The 16,368-nt window shown below is 37.3% G+C and overlaps 2 protein-coding genes across 2 annotated transcripts; one reads left to right on the forward strand and one right to left on the reverse strand.

The window, feature by feature from the left end:
- The first annotated feature begins 18 nt into the window (after nucleotides 1-18).
- fs(1)N (female sterile (1) Nasrat) lies at nucleotides 19-9,248 on the forward strand. Its single transcript, XM_003700028.2, has 16 exons — nucleotides 19-229; nucleotides 339-816; nucleotides 1,448-1,743; nucleotides 1,796-2,100; nucleotides 2,170-2,832; nucleotides 3,349-3,600; nucleotides 3,741-4,050; nucleotides 4,130-4,930; nucleotides 5,008-5,517; nucleotides 5,734-5,945; nucleotides 6,010-6,145; nucleotides 6,427-6,704; nucleotides 7,012-7,377; nucleotides 7,495-7,794; nucleotides 7,849-8,002; nucleotides 8,966-9,248. The coding sequence occupies exons 1-16, from the start codon at nucleotides 46-48 to the stop codon at nucleotides 9,157-9,159; spliced, it is 5,439 nt and encodes a 1,812-aa protein (XP_003700076.2). The 5' UTR covers nucleotides 19-45; the 3' UTR covers nucleotides 9,160-9,248.
- LOC100883200 (kinesin-like protein KIF6) lies at nucleotides 8,862-16,309 on the reverse strand. Its single transcript, XM_012296858.2, has 15 exons — nucleotides 15,650-16,309; nucleotides 15,472-15,590; nucleotides 15,339-15,413; nucleotides 15,219-15,261; nucleotides 14,370-14,474; nucleotides 14,204-14,316; nucleotides 13,799-13,915; nucleotides 13,425-13,556; nucleotides 12,171-12,305; nucleotides 11,291-11,387; nucleotides 11,072-11,227; nucleotides 10,800-11,013; nucleotides 10,659-10,694; nucleotides 10,454-10,579; nucleotides 8,862-10,398 (listed from the first exon to the last, which is right to left on the reverse strand). The coding sequence occupies exons 1-15, from the start codon at nucleotides 15,713-15,715 to the stop codon at nucleotides 9,266-9,268; spliced, it is 2,667 nt and encodes an 888-aa protein (XP_012152248.2). The 5' UTR covers nucleotides 15,716-16,309; the 3' UTR covers nucleotides 8,862-9,265.
- Between the last annotated feature and the right edge of the window lie 59 nt (nucleotides 16,310-16,368).

Below are 16,368 nucleotides of genomic sequence, written 5' to 3' on the forward strand. Positions count from 1 at the left end.
ATCGCTCGAATGTCACGGACGGTTTCAGAAATCGCGAGATCTTAGATGGAAATGGTTTCGGTCGGTCGAATTTTTCTGGTTCTCCTTCTTCGATTGAGCGTTGTAAAATCGGTGGAAACGATAGATGAGTTCCTTGAAGCTAACTCGAGGAGAGTTCTGCGACATGTGGAGGATGAATCTCCTATTTGGATGGAGTACGAGTTCGACAGCGGAGTTGGGAACAGAGAAGGTATAAATTCATAGTTTAATCACTTAACACTTCTAGTATTTTAGTATTTTAGTATTCTAGTATTCTAGTATTCTAGATTATTTCATTTTACTCAATTACTCAATTTTAGATTTGATCGTGAAGGACATTTCGATTCATCCACATCCAACTTTACCACAAGTGGCCAACTGGCAGTTCTTTCAAACAAATGACACCAGTTACCTCTTCTGCGCTAAAGAATCCACCCTATCGCTGTACAAATTAAATTTAGATAATGTTGAAATCGCTCAGAATGTGGATTTGAGTGTCCAGGGAGAAGTGTTGACGTTCAAAGTGATTAATCTAAATTCCTCCGTGGTCGTCGTTCTGTGCGTGAAATCGAACAATGGAACCTCCTTGCAATGGTACAAACTTGATGGAGACTCTTTTGAGTCTTTCTGGTTGTGGCCGGTACAGAAACATGTACATGATATGGAGTTTGTTCAGAAGGAAGATGGGAATAAATTGTTGTTGCTGGTTGATGAAGAAATACGATTTAGACAGCACTATTCGACTGTTGATGTTTATGGCTTCAGCGTTGATTTTTTGAACGATTATTTTCACTTTTGGTAAGATGTGGTTAAGTTGGGTTGATAGAAGTTGAATTGGATGTAAGTTAAATTGGGTTTAATGGGGATGGAGGTAATCAAGTTGAATTGGGCTGGTTCAGGCTAGTTGGACCTAGTCCGGTTGAATTTACTTGGTTCAGACTGGTTGAACCAAGTCCAGTTAAATTAAATCAAATTGAGTCTGGAGTTAAACTAAGAGTTGGTTCAAGTTGAAGTGAATTTAGTATAGTTGGACCTAGTCCAGTTGAATTAAGTCAAATTTGGTTTGGAGTTAAATTAAGTGGAGTTGGGTCAAATCGAAGTGGGTTCAGGCTAGTTGAACCAAGTCCAGTTAAATTAAGTTGAGTTGAGTCTGGAGTTAAGCTAAATGGAGTCAAGTCAAGTTGAAGTGAATTTGGTCAAGTTGGACCTAGTCTACTTAAATTAAGTTAAGTTGACTCTATAGTCAAACTGGGTTTACTCTAATTACACCTAGTCCACTTGAACAAACTCCAGTCCACTAGTCCACTTTCATACTCAAACTCGAATCCACTCAACTCTTCACTAAAACTACACATCTCAACTTTCCCAACTTCTCCAAAAAGCCTCTTCCATCTCTAAGAATCTTCAAATCTCTACTCTTCAAATCTAGGTTGTGCCAAACAACCTCCGTGCCAAAAGTAGTCGACATCCAAGTCTGCTCCATCTACGAAAGCGTCTCCATCGCCCTCCAAGGAAAGGACGAAATTTCCCTATTCGAATACAAGGGTACCATCTTTGGAGACACCTTCCAAGAATTAAAAACAATAAAATCCCACAATCTGAACAACTTCGCCTGCTTCGAAAGTGGATATCTCCAATTCCTGGCGATATCCGGACCTGAAGCTGGACTCTTTCACTTCATCGAAGGGGAATTTCAGTACAACACAGAGTCTGAACCTAGTTTTGGTAAGAAGACCTTTAATTTACCTGGACAATTGTCTAATTTTTTTTTTGATAGACATTTCAGATATTTATTGGGTCAGAGATATAAGATTGGATACGTATAGAGAGGAATCGTTGTTACTGCTTCAGTTACAAAATAGTACAGTGATTGCTTTGGCTTGGCAAGGTTTGAGCTACAAGAGGATACATCTACCTAGCAATGTTCTCGATCAATTTAATTTGTCAACGATCACACCGGTTCCGAAATTCGGATTTTTTGCGGGTAATCAGTTCGTGAAGTTCCACACCGAGCTGAAGGAACTGAAACACCCTGTTCAGTATAGTATAGAAAAATTGTTGATTGTACAACGTCTGTTGAATGTGAGTCTCTAAACGAGTCTCTAAATTAAAGGTATTTGCTTAACCAAACTTAATCAATATAATTTCTAGGACACGTTGTATCAGCAAGAGAAGATTCTCGACGAAACAGAGTCTCGTATCAGTGAAAGCTACCTAAAGAATCCGGTGATCACAGGATTCTGGAATATCAGTTCACTAAACGCGACTAATGCAGTTCTATCTAACAATGTGACATACCATTCCGTCAGTATAGGTTCCAAAAAATTAACAAAAGAGGAGTTACAATTCGATGTAAAGTCTTATACCCGAAAGTTAGACGACTTACAAGAAAAATTAGAAGAAATCGATTCGAATTTGAAGGATGCCGATCTGAACCAGTTAAATTTTGATTCCGATGTAGAGATATTCGGAAATCTGAACATTACGGGTACCTTGACTGTCAATGATCTAAGCGTGGATTACATTAATGATGTCAATGTGAATGACAATGTCAAATCTTACGAGACCTTCTCTTCGGTCGAAGCTGAGAACCTGACAATTTATTCCTTGAATGGTATACCTGTGGAGAACATACGTTTCTCGGATTCGGTGTTTGACTGCAGCGATGTGAACTTCTCTGCAATAAATAGAGCACATGTGACGGAGCACTTATTATTTGAGACGATCAATGGTGTTGATTGGAAGAGGTTGATGGAGAACGTTGTGTGGATTGATCGGCCGGCTTTTATTCCTGGGAACACTGTCATCGAAGGGGTACTCAAAGATCACTATTAGATTTCGAGTTTCAAAAATTATTATTAGACTACAAGTTTCAAAGATTATTATTAGATTACAAGTTTCAAAGAGCATTATTAGATTACAAGTTTCAAAGATTACTATCAGATTACAAGTTTAAAAGATTACTATTAGATTACAAGTTTCAAAGATTATTCACTCCTTGTACTTTGACAAGTCTAACTCGTGACGCACTCACAGCTAAAATATAACAAATTTTACTCAAATTCTTAATAGCCTTCAACTTCAAATTTAAGTCTATAATTTGTGTTATCAAGGATCAGATATAAAATAATCACATTTTAAATTTTACTGCTTGTTTATTATAGCTATGAATAGTTTTGACTGACCCATCTGACAAATAAATGGCAAGGGGTTAATTGTCCTGTTTTTAATTTTTACTGTTTGTTTATTATAGCTATGAATAGTTTTGACTGATCCATCTAACAAATAAATGGCAAGGGATAAATGTCCTGTTTTCAATTTTAATTGCAGACGCTAAGCGCTGATATTTTTGATGTGGACATAGTGAATGGTCTCCCATACCCTGATGAGTATGTGCTAACCGACGATAGATCCGCAAACATAACAGGTGTGAAGTCGTTCAATAAACTAACAGTGCATCATCTGAAGAACGTGAACACCCTGAACGATATAGATTTCGAGGACTTCGTGATACTGAACAGAGACAACGTTCTTAAAGAGGAGATCACGTTCGAGGACTTGTCGGTCTACGACCAGATACAGGTAAATCAGAACAGTAAAAGTACTCTGAATACTTCTCTGAAGTCTTCAAGAAGGGTTAATACTATGTTTACGCATCATTTTGACGTATTTCGTAAAGATAGCTACATAAGAAATGTACCTAAACCTACTATTAATTGCAGATAGACGGCGAGATAACCGGATGGACCGAAGAGAATCTGTTACTAAACGAAACATCTGAGATCTCCAACGACGTCACGTTCCTAAGTCTGAACATTTTGGGAAACGTGACGTTCGACAACTTCTTCATGAACCAACAGTTATTCGATTTTAGAGATCTTCTCCTAAAAACGGAGGAGAACGTTGAAATTACTGGGACAAAGACGTTCTTGAGCGACGTTCGAATGAAATCTCTTCACATCACATCTGGATTGGTCAACGAACGTCCGATGGACGAATATGTGACTTTGGACACGGAGCAAGAATTTCCAAGTAAATATTTAATTCCTTTCTCACAATAATATATAGACATCTTTTCTACACATCTAGATTTGTACACATCACATTTTAGATTTGGTGAAAATATTACCGGACGTTACATTCGGAAACGTGACGTTTGGAGCAATCGAAAAATTGGAGAACCTATTCAAGGAAAATTCAGACTCTTGCTTGCAGAAGATCATAGTATTTAAATCACCGATCACAGTAGAGAACTTGACGTTCGATAAAATAAACAATGTGTCCTACGAAGATTTCCATAGGAAGCTAAACGAGACGGATGTGCACTTCGATAATTTAACAGTGGAGAATTTATACGCAGATATTATTATACCCTCCTCAATAAACGACGTCGATTTTTCAAATTTTGTTAAGAACTATTCTTCGAATGTGGACGAATACGAGGTTGAGAATTTACAAACCGACCTCTTGAACGCATCCTTCATAAACGGGATGTCCATCAACGAAATCAATGAGAAAACCAATCGCTTGTTAACGATGTTATCAGAAATTTTCAATGGGAACGTTACTTTGGAGTCTCTTCGTGTGACAGGAGTGATTAAAGCGAATTCGGTAAACGGGAAGTCGGTGGTGGACTGGTACAACGAAGACCAGAACGGAAACATCATTTTCGAAGATGGCGTCTCCATTGGAAATTTGACTATTCTAGGTTTAGTGAACGGTGTAAATTTTTCTGAATTCGTTTCTGATACCGTGATGAAAACGGACACGAATATAGAGGTTGATGGACATAAAACTTTCGATGTTGTTAACTGTGGCGTGATCGAGACAACTATGCTGAACGGGCGACCTATAGAGATGCTGTTTGACCCCAGCAAGGAACAGGTGTTGACAGGACCCGTGGTTGTAAATGGTGAGTTTTGGAACAATGTAGTTATTGATGTAACAATGGAGTTCTGTGTTTTGAAATTGTATATTAATATTTTAAAGGTTCCATCACGGTGCTCAATAAATTCAACGTGACTGGGAAGATCAACGACATACCGTTCCAAGATTTGATGGACAGATTCAAACTCGTGGGCGACACCTACGTATTAAATGGAGATGTCCATTTCAATGGCAACGTCACTATCCAAAACTTATACACGAATGGCTCCATTCAGGGGAAAAACTTTAATAGCTTTTTGAAAGACATAGTCTTCAAGGATGAAGATAATGTCACCATATCAGGGAAGAAAGTGTTCAACTCTGTCACCTTTGAGAATTCGATCACTGTCCACGATAAGTTGAACGACATAAACTTGAAGAGATTCTGGGAGAAGGCTGTGTTCATCGACAAACCATTTAAGATCAAATCCAAAATTAATTTTAAGGGTGGAATTCTTGTGAATGGCGACATTACAGTCAAACAGAGCTTCGAAACGAAGTCCATCATGGGAATCGACGTTGACGAGTTGCGACATAGCGTTTTGCACTTGAACAAACCCGCCTACATTACAGGTAAAATGAGATTACACTATCAAACCGGTCAAATGCTCCACAAGTTTTTTATTATAAGGTACATATTTTTTTAAAGTACATTCCTTGAAATCAGCATTGATTCTCATCAAAATAAAGAATAAATGTGTGTACTTATTTATTTATTTTTTAATTTGAAGTTAAGTATACATGCTAGTAGGTTTAGTGTTAAGTAAACAATAATTTGGGGGTTTGCAGAGCCTATGACGCTAACGAACGTGACGTTCCTGTCGAACATCCAAGCGGGGAAGATTAACGACATCGATATGAGTTTGTTAATTCCTTTGCACACCGATCAAGCTATACCTGTGAACGTTCTGAGATGCAGAACAGTCAACGTGGAGAACATCGAGATACTAGGAAAAATTAATGGGCAAGATTTGAAGCATGTTCAGCAAACCACGTTCATGGTAAAACATAATAATGTTGTATAGAAATGAAGTTGATGGAACGTATGAGATTATTTCTGCTCAGGTAAATGGGAACCAGAACATAACAGGACATTTCAATTTCCATGGTCACGTTCGCATGCGACGTGATTTCAATGCACATCTTAATGGCATTGATCCAAGCAGAATGATTTCTTTGAACTCGAAAGGCGATTTGAGAGGTGGGTTATTTATTATGAATTATTATGTTGAGATTATTATATATACAGACCTGTTATATCGGTCACTTTAAAATATATGTATGTATAAAATATAGAATAATTTACAACAAAATGTAGATTAGTTGAAACATTTAAATTAAGAACAAATGTGAACATTCAAAGGTGTCTATGTATGTATAAAATATACAATAGTGTACAATAAAATGTAGATTATTTGAAACACTTAAATTAAGAAGAAATTTGGACATTCAAAGGTGTCTATAGAAAATGGTTTTTCACAGGAAACTTCATATTCGAGAGACCGATATATTTGAAGAAGAGTCTTCGGACATTAGGCTACTTGAACGGCATAGACCCTGCACGATGGGAGGCGGTGGCTGTCATGAAGAACAGCCCTCTTCGACAAGTGGTTTCCGGTACCTGGACCGTGCGAGGCGATGTCTACTTCCAGAAGGGAGCTGTTGGGAGCGATATTGTGAATGGAACTAACATCACTGAGATATCACATGTGTTGGCGAAGACACATGCAGAAATGGATGCTGTGTTGACAAAGGAAAAAGTATGGTTTCAGAAGTTTAGCACAGAAGTTAGAGTAGCAATATTTTATATAATAGAGTAACATGTTTGGTGTCACTGTGTGACATATGTAGTATTTTGCGTCACTGTGTGACATATGTAGTATTTCGTGTCACTGTGTAACATATGTAGTATTTCACTGTGTAACATAATATTTCATGTCATTATGTAACATAACATTCTTTAATTCTACAATTCTTTAATTCTAATCCTATAGAACATTCTTCAATTCCATAATTCTGTAATTCTAACCCTATTCATATGCAACATATTTCACATATGCCTTTCAGGAAAAATTGAAAACCACATGTGAAGAGCTCAAACGCCTCAAATACTACGCCGAAAATCAAATATACCAATTCAACGCCTTCGACTACCTGCAGATCATAGAATTCGACAACAAGATAGTCAGTGTTCACTACTTCGAGTTAGAGGACAGAGACTACATGATGTTAAGCTTCACCACGTGTCACATGCACGCATATGTGTATACAGGAACAAAATTCGAGTTGATAGAAAATGTTCCAGATTTTGGAGTAGTGGAACGTTGGTCCACCATCAGACACAAGGACATTTTATTTTTCCTGGCTTCCGGACCTAATTTGTGTGGACGAGGCTCTGCGAATTTGTGGAAGTTGGAGAACGATACGTTCACGGTGTGTTAATCATAGTTGAAGATGAAAATTGCAAGATTATACAATCACATTCTATAAAAATTGCAAGATTATACAATTGCAAAATTATGCAAGATTGTGTATGTATTTATTTTGCAGCACGTGTTAGACTTCGGTCAGAATGTAAATAGCAATCGGGACACGTTTTTGAGGATGATGAGTAACGAACAGATGAGATCAGTAGGATTGAACGAGAGTCTGTCTTCACCAGATGATTTAAAAATTGTTTTCGATGGAGATAAAATGTTGCTGGCCAGAAAGTCTGAGATCTATAAGTACAATGTTGATAGTAATGATTTTGAGAAAGATGCGAAGCCTGATGTTCTGAAGTTCAAGGCTGGATTACTGCAGAAAGAGATGATACTGTACTACGACGAAGAAATTAGCAAAGATATATTTGTGAGTAAAATTTCAAAATTTTGCAATTGGAATACTAATATCTTTTCGTTTCAGATTTATAAGATTAGCGGAACAAAACGAAAGGTGTTTCAAACTATAAAGACACATAGACCAACATTCTTCACTGTAATTAATTTCGAAGGAAATATTGAAACACTGTTAATCTTTATTGAGAACGGAATGTATCTCCGAATTTATGAATATAAAGGTATGAATTTAATCTACGGGGTGTCTCACACATTTACCACGCGTTGTATTTACCAAGCGTTGTATTTACCACGCATTGTATTTACCACGCGTTGTATTTACCACGCATTGAATTTACCACGCATTGTATTTACCACGCATTGAATTTACCACGCGTTGAATTTACCACGCGTTATATTTACCACGCATTGCATTTACCACGCGTTGTATTGACCACGCATTATATTTACCACGCATTATATTTACCACGCATTATATTTACCACGCGTTCTTTACCACGCGTTGTATTTACCACGCGTTGTATTTACCACGCATTGTATTTACCACGCGTTGTATTTACCACGCGTTGTATTTGCCACGCGTTGTATTTACCACGCGTTCTATTTACCACGCATTGAATTTACCACGCGTTGTATTGACCACGCATTGAATTTACAACGCGTTGTATTGACCACGCATTATATTTACCACGCGTTGTATTTACGACGCATTGAATTTACCACGCGTCGTATTGACCACGCATTATATTTACCACGCGTTGTATTTACCACGTGCTGCACTTACCACGCGTTGTTTATCACGTGCTGCACCCACCACGCGTTGCTTACCACGCGCTGCACCCACCACGCGTTGTATTTACCACACGCTGCACCTACCAAGCGTTATATCTACCACGCGTTGTATTTACTACGCATTGTATTTACCACGCGCTCTGATTGATCCGTGTTTTTCCTTAATAATTCCAAATCGGAGTTTCAGATCCCATTTTTGCAAAGGGAAACCTTATTTAAAATCACGTCAGCTACCCCCCAGAGACCTACACTAGTTGTGAGACACCCTGTATAATAATGTACAATACATTCACACAGTACATAATTTTATAATATCCTCAACACTGAATGTACATCCATTTATTAAATAACCCTATATTCTCATCTGCAAACTTCATTTATTCTCTTCGTAGGTATTGAAGGCTTCCTGTACAGAGACAGCATAAGAATGGACGTTGACAAAATATTCACCCTAAAAATCAGAAAATACACAAACGTGGTGAAACGACACTGTCTCGCATTGGTTCACGAAAATCGTCTAACGATTCTAGAAGCAGACATGCACGGTGAAAAACTAGACATGGAGCTCTCCTGTCCTAAAGTGTAGGACAAGTCCTTTAATGAAATTAAAGAACATAAACTTTGTTATTTATAATTATTGTACATATTTGTAATACACTTGAAACTACAGCTATAGTTCACTCTTTCAAGATTCAATAAGTACCCCCAGACCGTTTTGCCTTATAAAAAGCAATAATCTCCTCATCGATCTCTGGATCACCAGTTAAAGGCAACGAATCTGTAAAACATTTCTCGTAATTCGTAGCTTCATTGACTTCCTTCATAATTTTCGTCCGCTCGCATTTTTCTGTATTGAAACTGGAAATACTAGTTCTCTTTTCGCTCGTTTTTCTGTCTATCTTATCAGAGGAACACATTCTCGAGTGACTTTCTTTTGCCTCATTTTCCACCTCGTTTCTATGTGGTAAACCGATATCTCGTAAATTGCTACCGACTTTTGTGTGAGTTACATGATCGATATCTGCGTTTTCTCTCCTTCTATCGGGTCTTTCTAAAAATTTTAAGTCAATGCTATCTTCGTTGGGATTTATCTTGTAATCCTGTTGGGAATTTATTCGAGATAGTTTACTCTCTGTGGATTCTATTTTAGGTGCACTTTGTGACTTTCTTTCGGTCAAATTTTGAGTTATGGAGGGACTGGAGATTTTGGGGACGTTGAAGTTTAAGAATTTTTGATAGAACGGTGTGTCGGTAGCCAAAATTTCTGTTTTCTTTTCCAATTCGGAGGAGATGGGAGTTTCACTCGGTTCTGTATTTTGCTTCCCTTCGAATTTCTTTTTGGGAGCCTCAATTTCTTTCTTCGCGCTCTCAGACTTTCTTCCCGCCAAATTTTCAGTCATGGAAGGTTTGGATGCGTTCGAATTTAAAAATCTTTGATAGAACGGTGTGTCGGTATCCAAAATTTCTATTCTCTCTTTCGACTCGGAAGAGATGGGAGTTCCACTCGGTTCTGTACTTTGCTTCACTTCGGACTTCTTTTTGGGAGCCTCAATTTGCCTCCTCGCTTTCTCCCGTTCCTTTTTGCGGAAGGATTGCTGACTCGGTTCGTCGGTTGAATTCAGAGTCAAGTTGATAACGTTGCAAGGTAAATTCGGTCTCGAGATATCATTACAAATTGATCTGATAGTAATCTGATCAGAATCAGCAGTTCTAACATTCGTATCAATATTTTGATCCAAACATTTTGGCAATTTAATTTTGGGCCTCGGTTTCTTTGGAATAGCGGTCAGAAATTTATCGATTGCAATTTTGCTGGTTTCTGATGCTGAAATTTAATTTATTAAAATAAAATGTAGCTTGTAGAATTAATTTGATCTTACGGGGGTTGTTAAGTCCATTGCATTCTAGGTTTAATTTAATTTTATCAACGTCGATGTCTGAACTGTCTGTCGTCTGAACTGTTTTAGGAACAGGTTTTAGGTTTTCCAAATTTTTTTCTGTCGAATCTGAAAATTCAGTGAGATATTATTCGAACGAGATATTATTAATAACGAAAGAATACTTATGGATACTTGAGTTTGTAACCTTCTTTTCCCTTCTTCATCAAATCAATCAGCAAAGCTACTCAGACTTCAGGAAAATACTCAAAGAAAATAAATAAATAAAAAAGTAGACAAAAATTATAAGAACAGTTACAAAGTAGATAACAAATATTAAATAGGATACAAATTTCCTTGTCCCTCTGAATAACCAGATCCTTATAATACTCCAGCTTCTTCAAGCAACCGTTCTTATCTTTATTCAACTTGAAGACCCTCTTAAAACTCTCGAAACAATACTCAATTTTCTTGACATTGTTTCCCACTTCAACTTGCCCGTCCGCTTCTAAAAAGTTTCTGATCTGCGAGTCAAGATTTCGCTTATCTTCGGCGGTGAGCTCCTATTAATAAAATCGATTAAAACTTCAGATCTTGTAATTAAAGCACCAAGAAATTTACTGTGTTCTTCGTCATTTCCTTAATCTGTTGTCTCAGCTTCTCGTTTTCTAGTTTTAGTAAGGCGTTCTCGCTGTTGACGTCCTTTTCTAGGACCAGTTTCACGTCGTTTCTGATGAGAGCTACCCTTTGGGCGAATCTACAGGTGGACAGGGTCTCCTGATGTGCAGGAAATGTTAAGTTAAGAGGTGGAAGTTAATTAAGGGGTGGTTAGGGGATCACCTCTAGATTGAAGGAGGCGATGCTCATGGTGGCTAACATTGTGGTTAAACAGTTTCCTCCTAGACTGTCTCTGAGAATCGATGTCAAAAGCGAGTTCCTGAAAAATAAAAGATAGGAGAATAAGATGATAAGAATAAGAGTGTCACAGTTGTTAAAAAAGAAGAATGAAAGTTTCATAATTTGACAATTAATGATAGTCAAGTTTGACTGTCACCATTCAAATGGGTCACTTTTCAAATAAGAAAGTACCTATTGTCTTTGAAGCTGTTTTTGAATCTCTTTCATTTTTATGACATTGTTAGATTTTGTATGAGATTGCTATACAACGTAACTTAGTTAGTATAATAAAATGTTATAATAATATAAAAATAATAATGTAATAGAAAGTTAGATTGCTATTAGCTAAATATACAGATGTCCAAATTACATGAATTATTGAAAGATTTTATAAGAGAATACTAAACAACATGCTAACTTAACACAGTAAAAGTAAAGTTGACATAATGCTACAAAAATAAAAATAATAACATAACACAAAGTTATGTTGCCATTAGCTATTTAGCTAATACAGTTGTCCACATTACATGAATCATTGAAAGATTTTATAAAAGAATACTAAACAAAATAATAACTTAATACAGTAAAAGCAAAGTTAACATAATGCAACAAAAATAAAAATAATAACATAACAGAAAGTTACATAGCCATCAGCTAAATATCCACAACGTTATGTGAACCTAGTCGAGGCACACTCGAGTCAACATAACGGTGTACCACAGCAAGTAAACAGTAAACAAGGAATTATAACGAAAGTAATTTAATACAATGACTAGTAGAAGCATGTAGTGAATGAATAGTTACGGGTTCTTGAATTTAGCACCTGTATGGAATGTGACCCGCGCTCTCCTGACCCAGACACACTATGACTTGTTCCAGGTAATGTAGGCTCAGGTTAATGTGCTTCGCCTCGGTTAGAATGGTGCCGCTTATCGAGCATTTGTAGACTCGCTCGGACCTACGAGGAGATCTCGTTGAAAAATCGGGTACCGTTACGAAATTTCGCCACCATCGCAGATGGCGATGAGAAAGCATGGAAAAATTGTTGGCAAGTGGGTCGTTTTGGATGTTAATCATTTCATTGATTTATTTCATTTTATTTCTTTTATTTCTATTGAACTGAATTCACAAAAGCTGAAGCACCGTTTGAATATGGTGAGACTGTTTGGCAAGCAAATGACATTTAGTTAATTACTGAAAATTTGTACTGAAATAAATTCACAAAAACTGAAGCACCGTTTGAATATGGTGAGACTGTTTTGCAAGCAAATGATATTTAGTTAATCACTGAAAATTTCTACTGAACTAAATTCACAGAAACTGAAGCACCGTTTGAATATGGTGAGACTGTTTTGCAAGCAAATGATATTTAGTTAATTACTGAAAATTTGTACTGAAATAAATTCACAAAAACTGAAGCACCGTTTGAATTTGAGTGAGACTGTTTTGCAAGCAAATGATATTTAGTTAATTACTGAAAATTTGTACTGAAATAAATTCACCAAAACTGAAGCACCGTTTGAATGTGGTGAGACTGTTTTGCAAGCAAATGATATTTAGTTAATTACTGAAAATTTGTACTGAACTAAATTCACAAAAACTGAAGCACCGTTTGAATATGGTGAGACAGTTTTGCAAGCAAATGATATTTAGTTAATTACTGAAAATTTGTACTGAAATAAATTCACCAAAACTGAAGCACCGTTTGAATGTGGTGAGACTGTTTTGCAAGCAAATGATATTTAGTTAATTACTGAAAATACAATAGTTTTATACTAGCAGTCAGTAGTCAATAGTTAATAGTCATGTTATGATGAATATACTCTGACGAAATTATCTTTTGAAAATAAAATTGAATTAAAGTACTCAATGATCCCATAATAACAGTCAGTTTGTACGAAACTCCTAAGCAACTACATTTGAACAAATTTAGTTAAAAATGACGAGAAGATTAATGCAAATCTCTATAGCTCCATACAGTTAGTTCCAGAGGTTCTGTCAGTACAGCACTGCCCTACACGAGGTTAGCCTAAGCTGCCATTGTACCTTCGGTCGATCAAAGCGGGAGTATACGAACCCAGCAAGGTCTACCAGGTGTATTTTCGCTCGCTTATACTCGTCGGCTCCGAACTCCTTCGTGCAGACTACGATGGTAAAGACGCAGTGCGATCTCGATGACTCTGGATTCATCGGAGTCTCCACAGTGACCCTTCCAACAAATCAATCTTATTAAACATTAACTTATATACCTAAATTATATAACCATTAATCTAAAGAAAGTCGTAATTTCTCTCAGTACAATCCTACGATTAAGAAGAAATAAACATCGACCACTTCCGCTTGAAAGTTAGCTCGAAAAAATTCTTTGAAAGGGTTAAATTACTCTAGAAACTGGTCACGACCACGCATGTTGCAGGTTCGAGACAACAATACCATTGCAAATTATCTCACCTATTGCCGTCGCCCACTGCAAGCAGCTCGAAAGCGTCCTCCGCGCTTGCAACGCAGTGGAAGGTCAGATTCTTCAGGTGTAGTCGACCAATTTCGTCTTCCTGGACAACTACTCGTCTAGAAACACGAAGGATCTTCATTAATTAATCGAGTTACGTCGTCAATTTCCCTCGTCTCATAAAACCTACCATTACCTGCATGATAGCGAATTAACCGAGCTTCCTGTTAGCACAGTAGACTGTCAATTAAGACTTTTTAAAAATACTTGATGGAAATACTAACCACTAACCGATGGATTTCTTTATCAAATGTTACCATCAATTAATTGACTTTTCAGAAATATTAGGTAACGTTTGAATTATAACTGGACTTAGAGAAATGCACTTTGTGGAAATAGGTTCTTACGGTAAATCCTCCAATCTCGTAACCTCTCGCAGCTTCCGATCCAACAGGTCGTAGCCATTCTCGTTGTAAATCTCCAGATAAGCCACCTCGACCGAGTAGACGTTTTCTGGGCGCTGTGAGAAGGGCTCTGTACCAATTCTGTTATCACACTTAACAGTAATGCTACCTTTTCTATCGCCTCGAAGAGGTGCAGTAGGGTTCTGGGTAAGATTCCGAGCTGCTCGACGCTCTCACGTCTTCCGGTTATGGAATATGTCTTTCCACTTGCTGTCTGCAAGGTTCTCAAAATTATGTCATAAATAAACGTATTATATTGCCACGTTACGTAGAGTAGATTGTCCATGTTGCACGTTAGACACATATTATGTGACACAGACACATCTATCACTAATCTGTTGTTAGATATAGACGTCAGTAGATTGTCACGATATTTTAGACTTAGTTGAAGAGTCACAAAATCTTTTACTGTTCTCCAAACAATTTCACTAATTTAATTCTACAAATGTACCATGGCAATATAATTAGAGCGTTTACCGACTGCCACAATATTTTAGACTTAGTTGAAGAGTCACAAAATCTATTGCTGTTCTCCAAACAGTTTCAATAATTTAATTCTGCAAATGTTATACCATGGCAATATAATTAGAGCGTTCACCGACTGCCACAATATTTTAGACTTAGTTGAAGAGTCACAAAATCTATTGCTGTTCTCCAAACAATTTCAATAATTCAATTTTACAAATGTTGTACCATGGCAATATAATTAGAGAGTTTATCGACTGCCACAATATTTTAGACTTAGTTGAAGAGTCACAAAATCTTTTGACGTTCTCCAAACAATTTCACTAATTTAATTCTACAAATGTACCATGGCAATATAATTAGAGCGTTTACCGACTGCCACAATATTTTAGACTTAGTTGAAGAGTCACAAAATCTTTTGCTGTTCTCCAAACAATTTCACTAATTCAATTTTACAAATTTTAACCATCATGGCAATATAATTAGAGCGTACCTGTCCATAAGCAAAGATGGTGCCGTTGTAGCCATCGAGGGCACTTTAATAGAAATGGCATCTGAATGAAGATCGTGAATTATATTCTCATTAATTAACGAACGATACGATTCCTTTTACCTTTCCACCACGGGTTGAGCAACGGTCTTGAACACGTCCTCCTGCGTAGTGGATTCCTCGAATATCCGATAGAAACTGAAAGTAGTACCCGATTCGCATCTATGAAAGCTAAATATTAATTTTGCTATCTCACGAGAAATTCCATGACTCCGCTCGATTGTCGGGGTACTCTTTCGTTTTTTGGCTCGGTGTTACCAGAAACAGGAAATCTTCCTCCACGTTTTCTTTGGGACGGTGATGGATTTGGTAATTCTTTTAGAAAGAATGTACAATGAAAAATAGGGGTTAGCTTTGTATATTTGACTATGTACCAGCACGTTCTTCCTGTTCTTCTCGGGCTTCACTCGAGCGTACACTTTTATGGCATTTTTCACCATTTTAACCTTCTTGATTTTTGGTACTTGAGGTTATCGATTGTGTCATCGATTTTCTGTCTATTTAGCTTTGATCGATATTCGGCTATTTGATATGAAAATGTGTTCTCGCTAAAAATGTTAGTTCACGTAATACGCTTTATAAAACCATACGTAATGGGTTTAAATATATTTTGAACCTATGTACATATAATTGTATGTATGTATAATTGCTTTTAAACTGAGCCAATAAACTCTAAGCATGCATGCACACGATATCGTGTGAACAGTAAATCTACGTAATCAACCCTTTCATCGTGTGATTATTCGAATCAACCTCCTTTCATAAAATTTCAAATGTCAATTGAAGCAAGCGTCCGATAAGAGAAATGTGTGACAATAGTGTTACCGTTTCGTCGAAGCGTGGAACACGATACCAAAGTATCGAAAAGAAAAGAAAAAGTGCATTTCCTCCCTCTCGACATCTCGATATCTCGGAGAGCGCTGTACTCGGCCGACTTCGATTGATCGATCCACCCTCCGCGATAGAAGAGGCGGAGGAGAGCGAGAGGTCGTGGTCGCCTAGGTGACGACGTCGTCGACGTCGCGACGTCGGCGCAGTGCGTCGTCGTGTTAGGAGAACCACACCGGGTCGTCGGTCTACCCGATGGCAGTGT

This window comes from Megachile rotundata, chromosome 14 (assembly GCF_050947335.1).
Source record: "Megachile rotundata isolate GNS110a chromosome 14, iyMegRotu1, whole genome shotgun sequence".
NCBI classification, from domain to species: Eukaryota; Metazoa; Arthropoda; class Insecta; order Hymenoptera; family Megachilidae; genus Megachile; species Megachile rotundata.

What these genes read in the sequence shown, in the direction of transcription:
- LOC100883200 (XM_012296858.2), bottom strand. Translation starts at nt 15,715, where the DNA reads ATGGTGAAAAATGCCATAAAAGTGTACGCTCGAGTGAAGCCCGAGAAG. An exon ending in GCGGGTCACATTCCATACAG is followed by an intron (nt 11,388 to 12,170) that starts GTGCTAAATTCA and finishes TTTATTTTTCAG; the next exon opens with GAACTCGCTTTTGACATCGA. An exon ending in TCGCCTCCTTCAATCTAGAG is followed by an intron (nt 11,228 to 11,290) that starts GTGATCCCCTAA and finishes CCTGCACATCAG; the next exon opens with GAGACCCTGTCCACCTGTAG.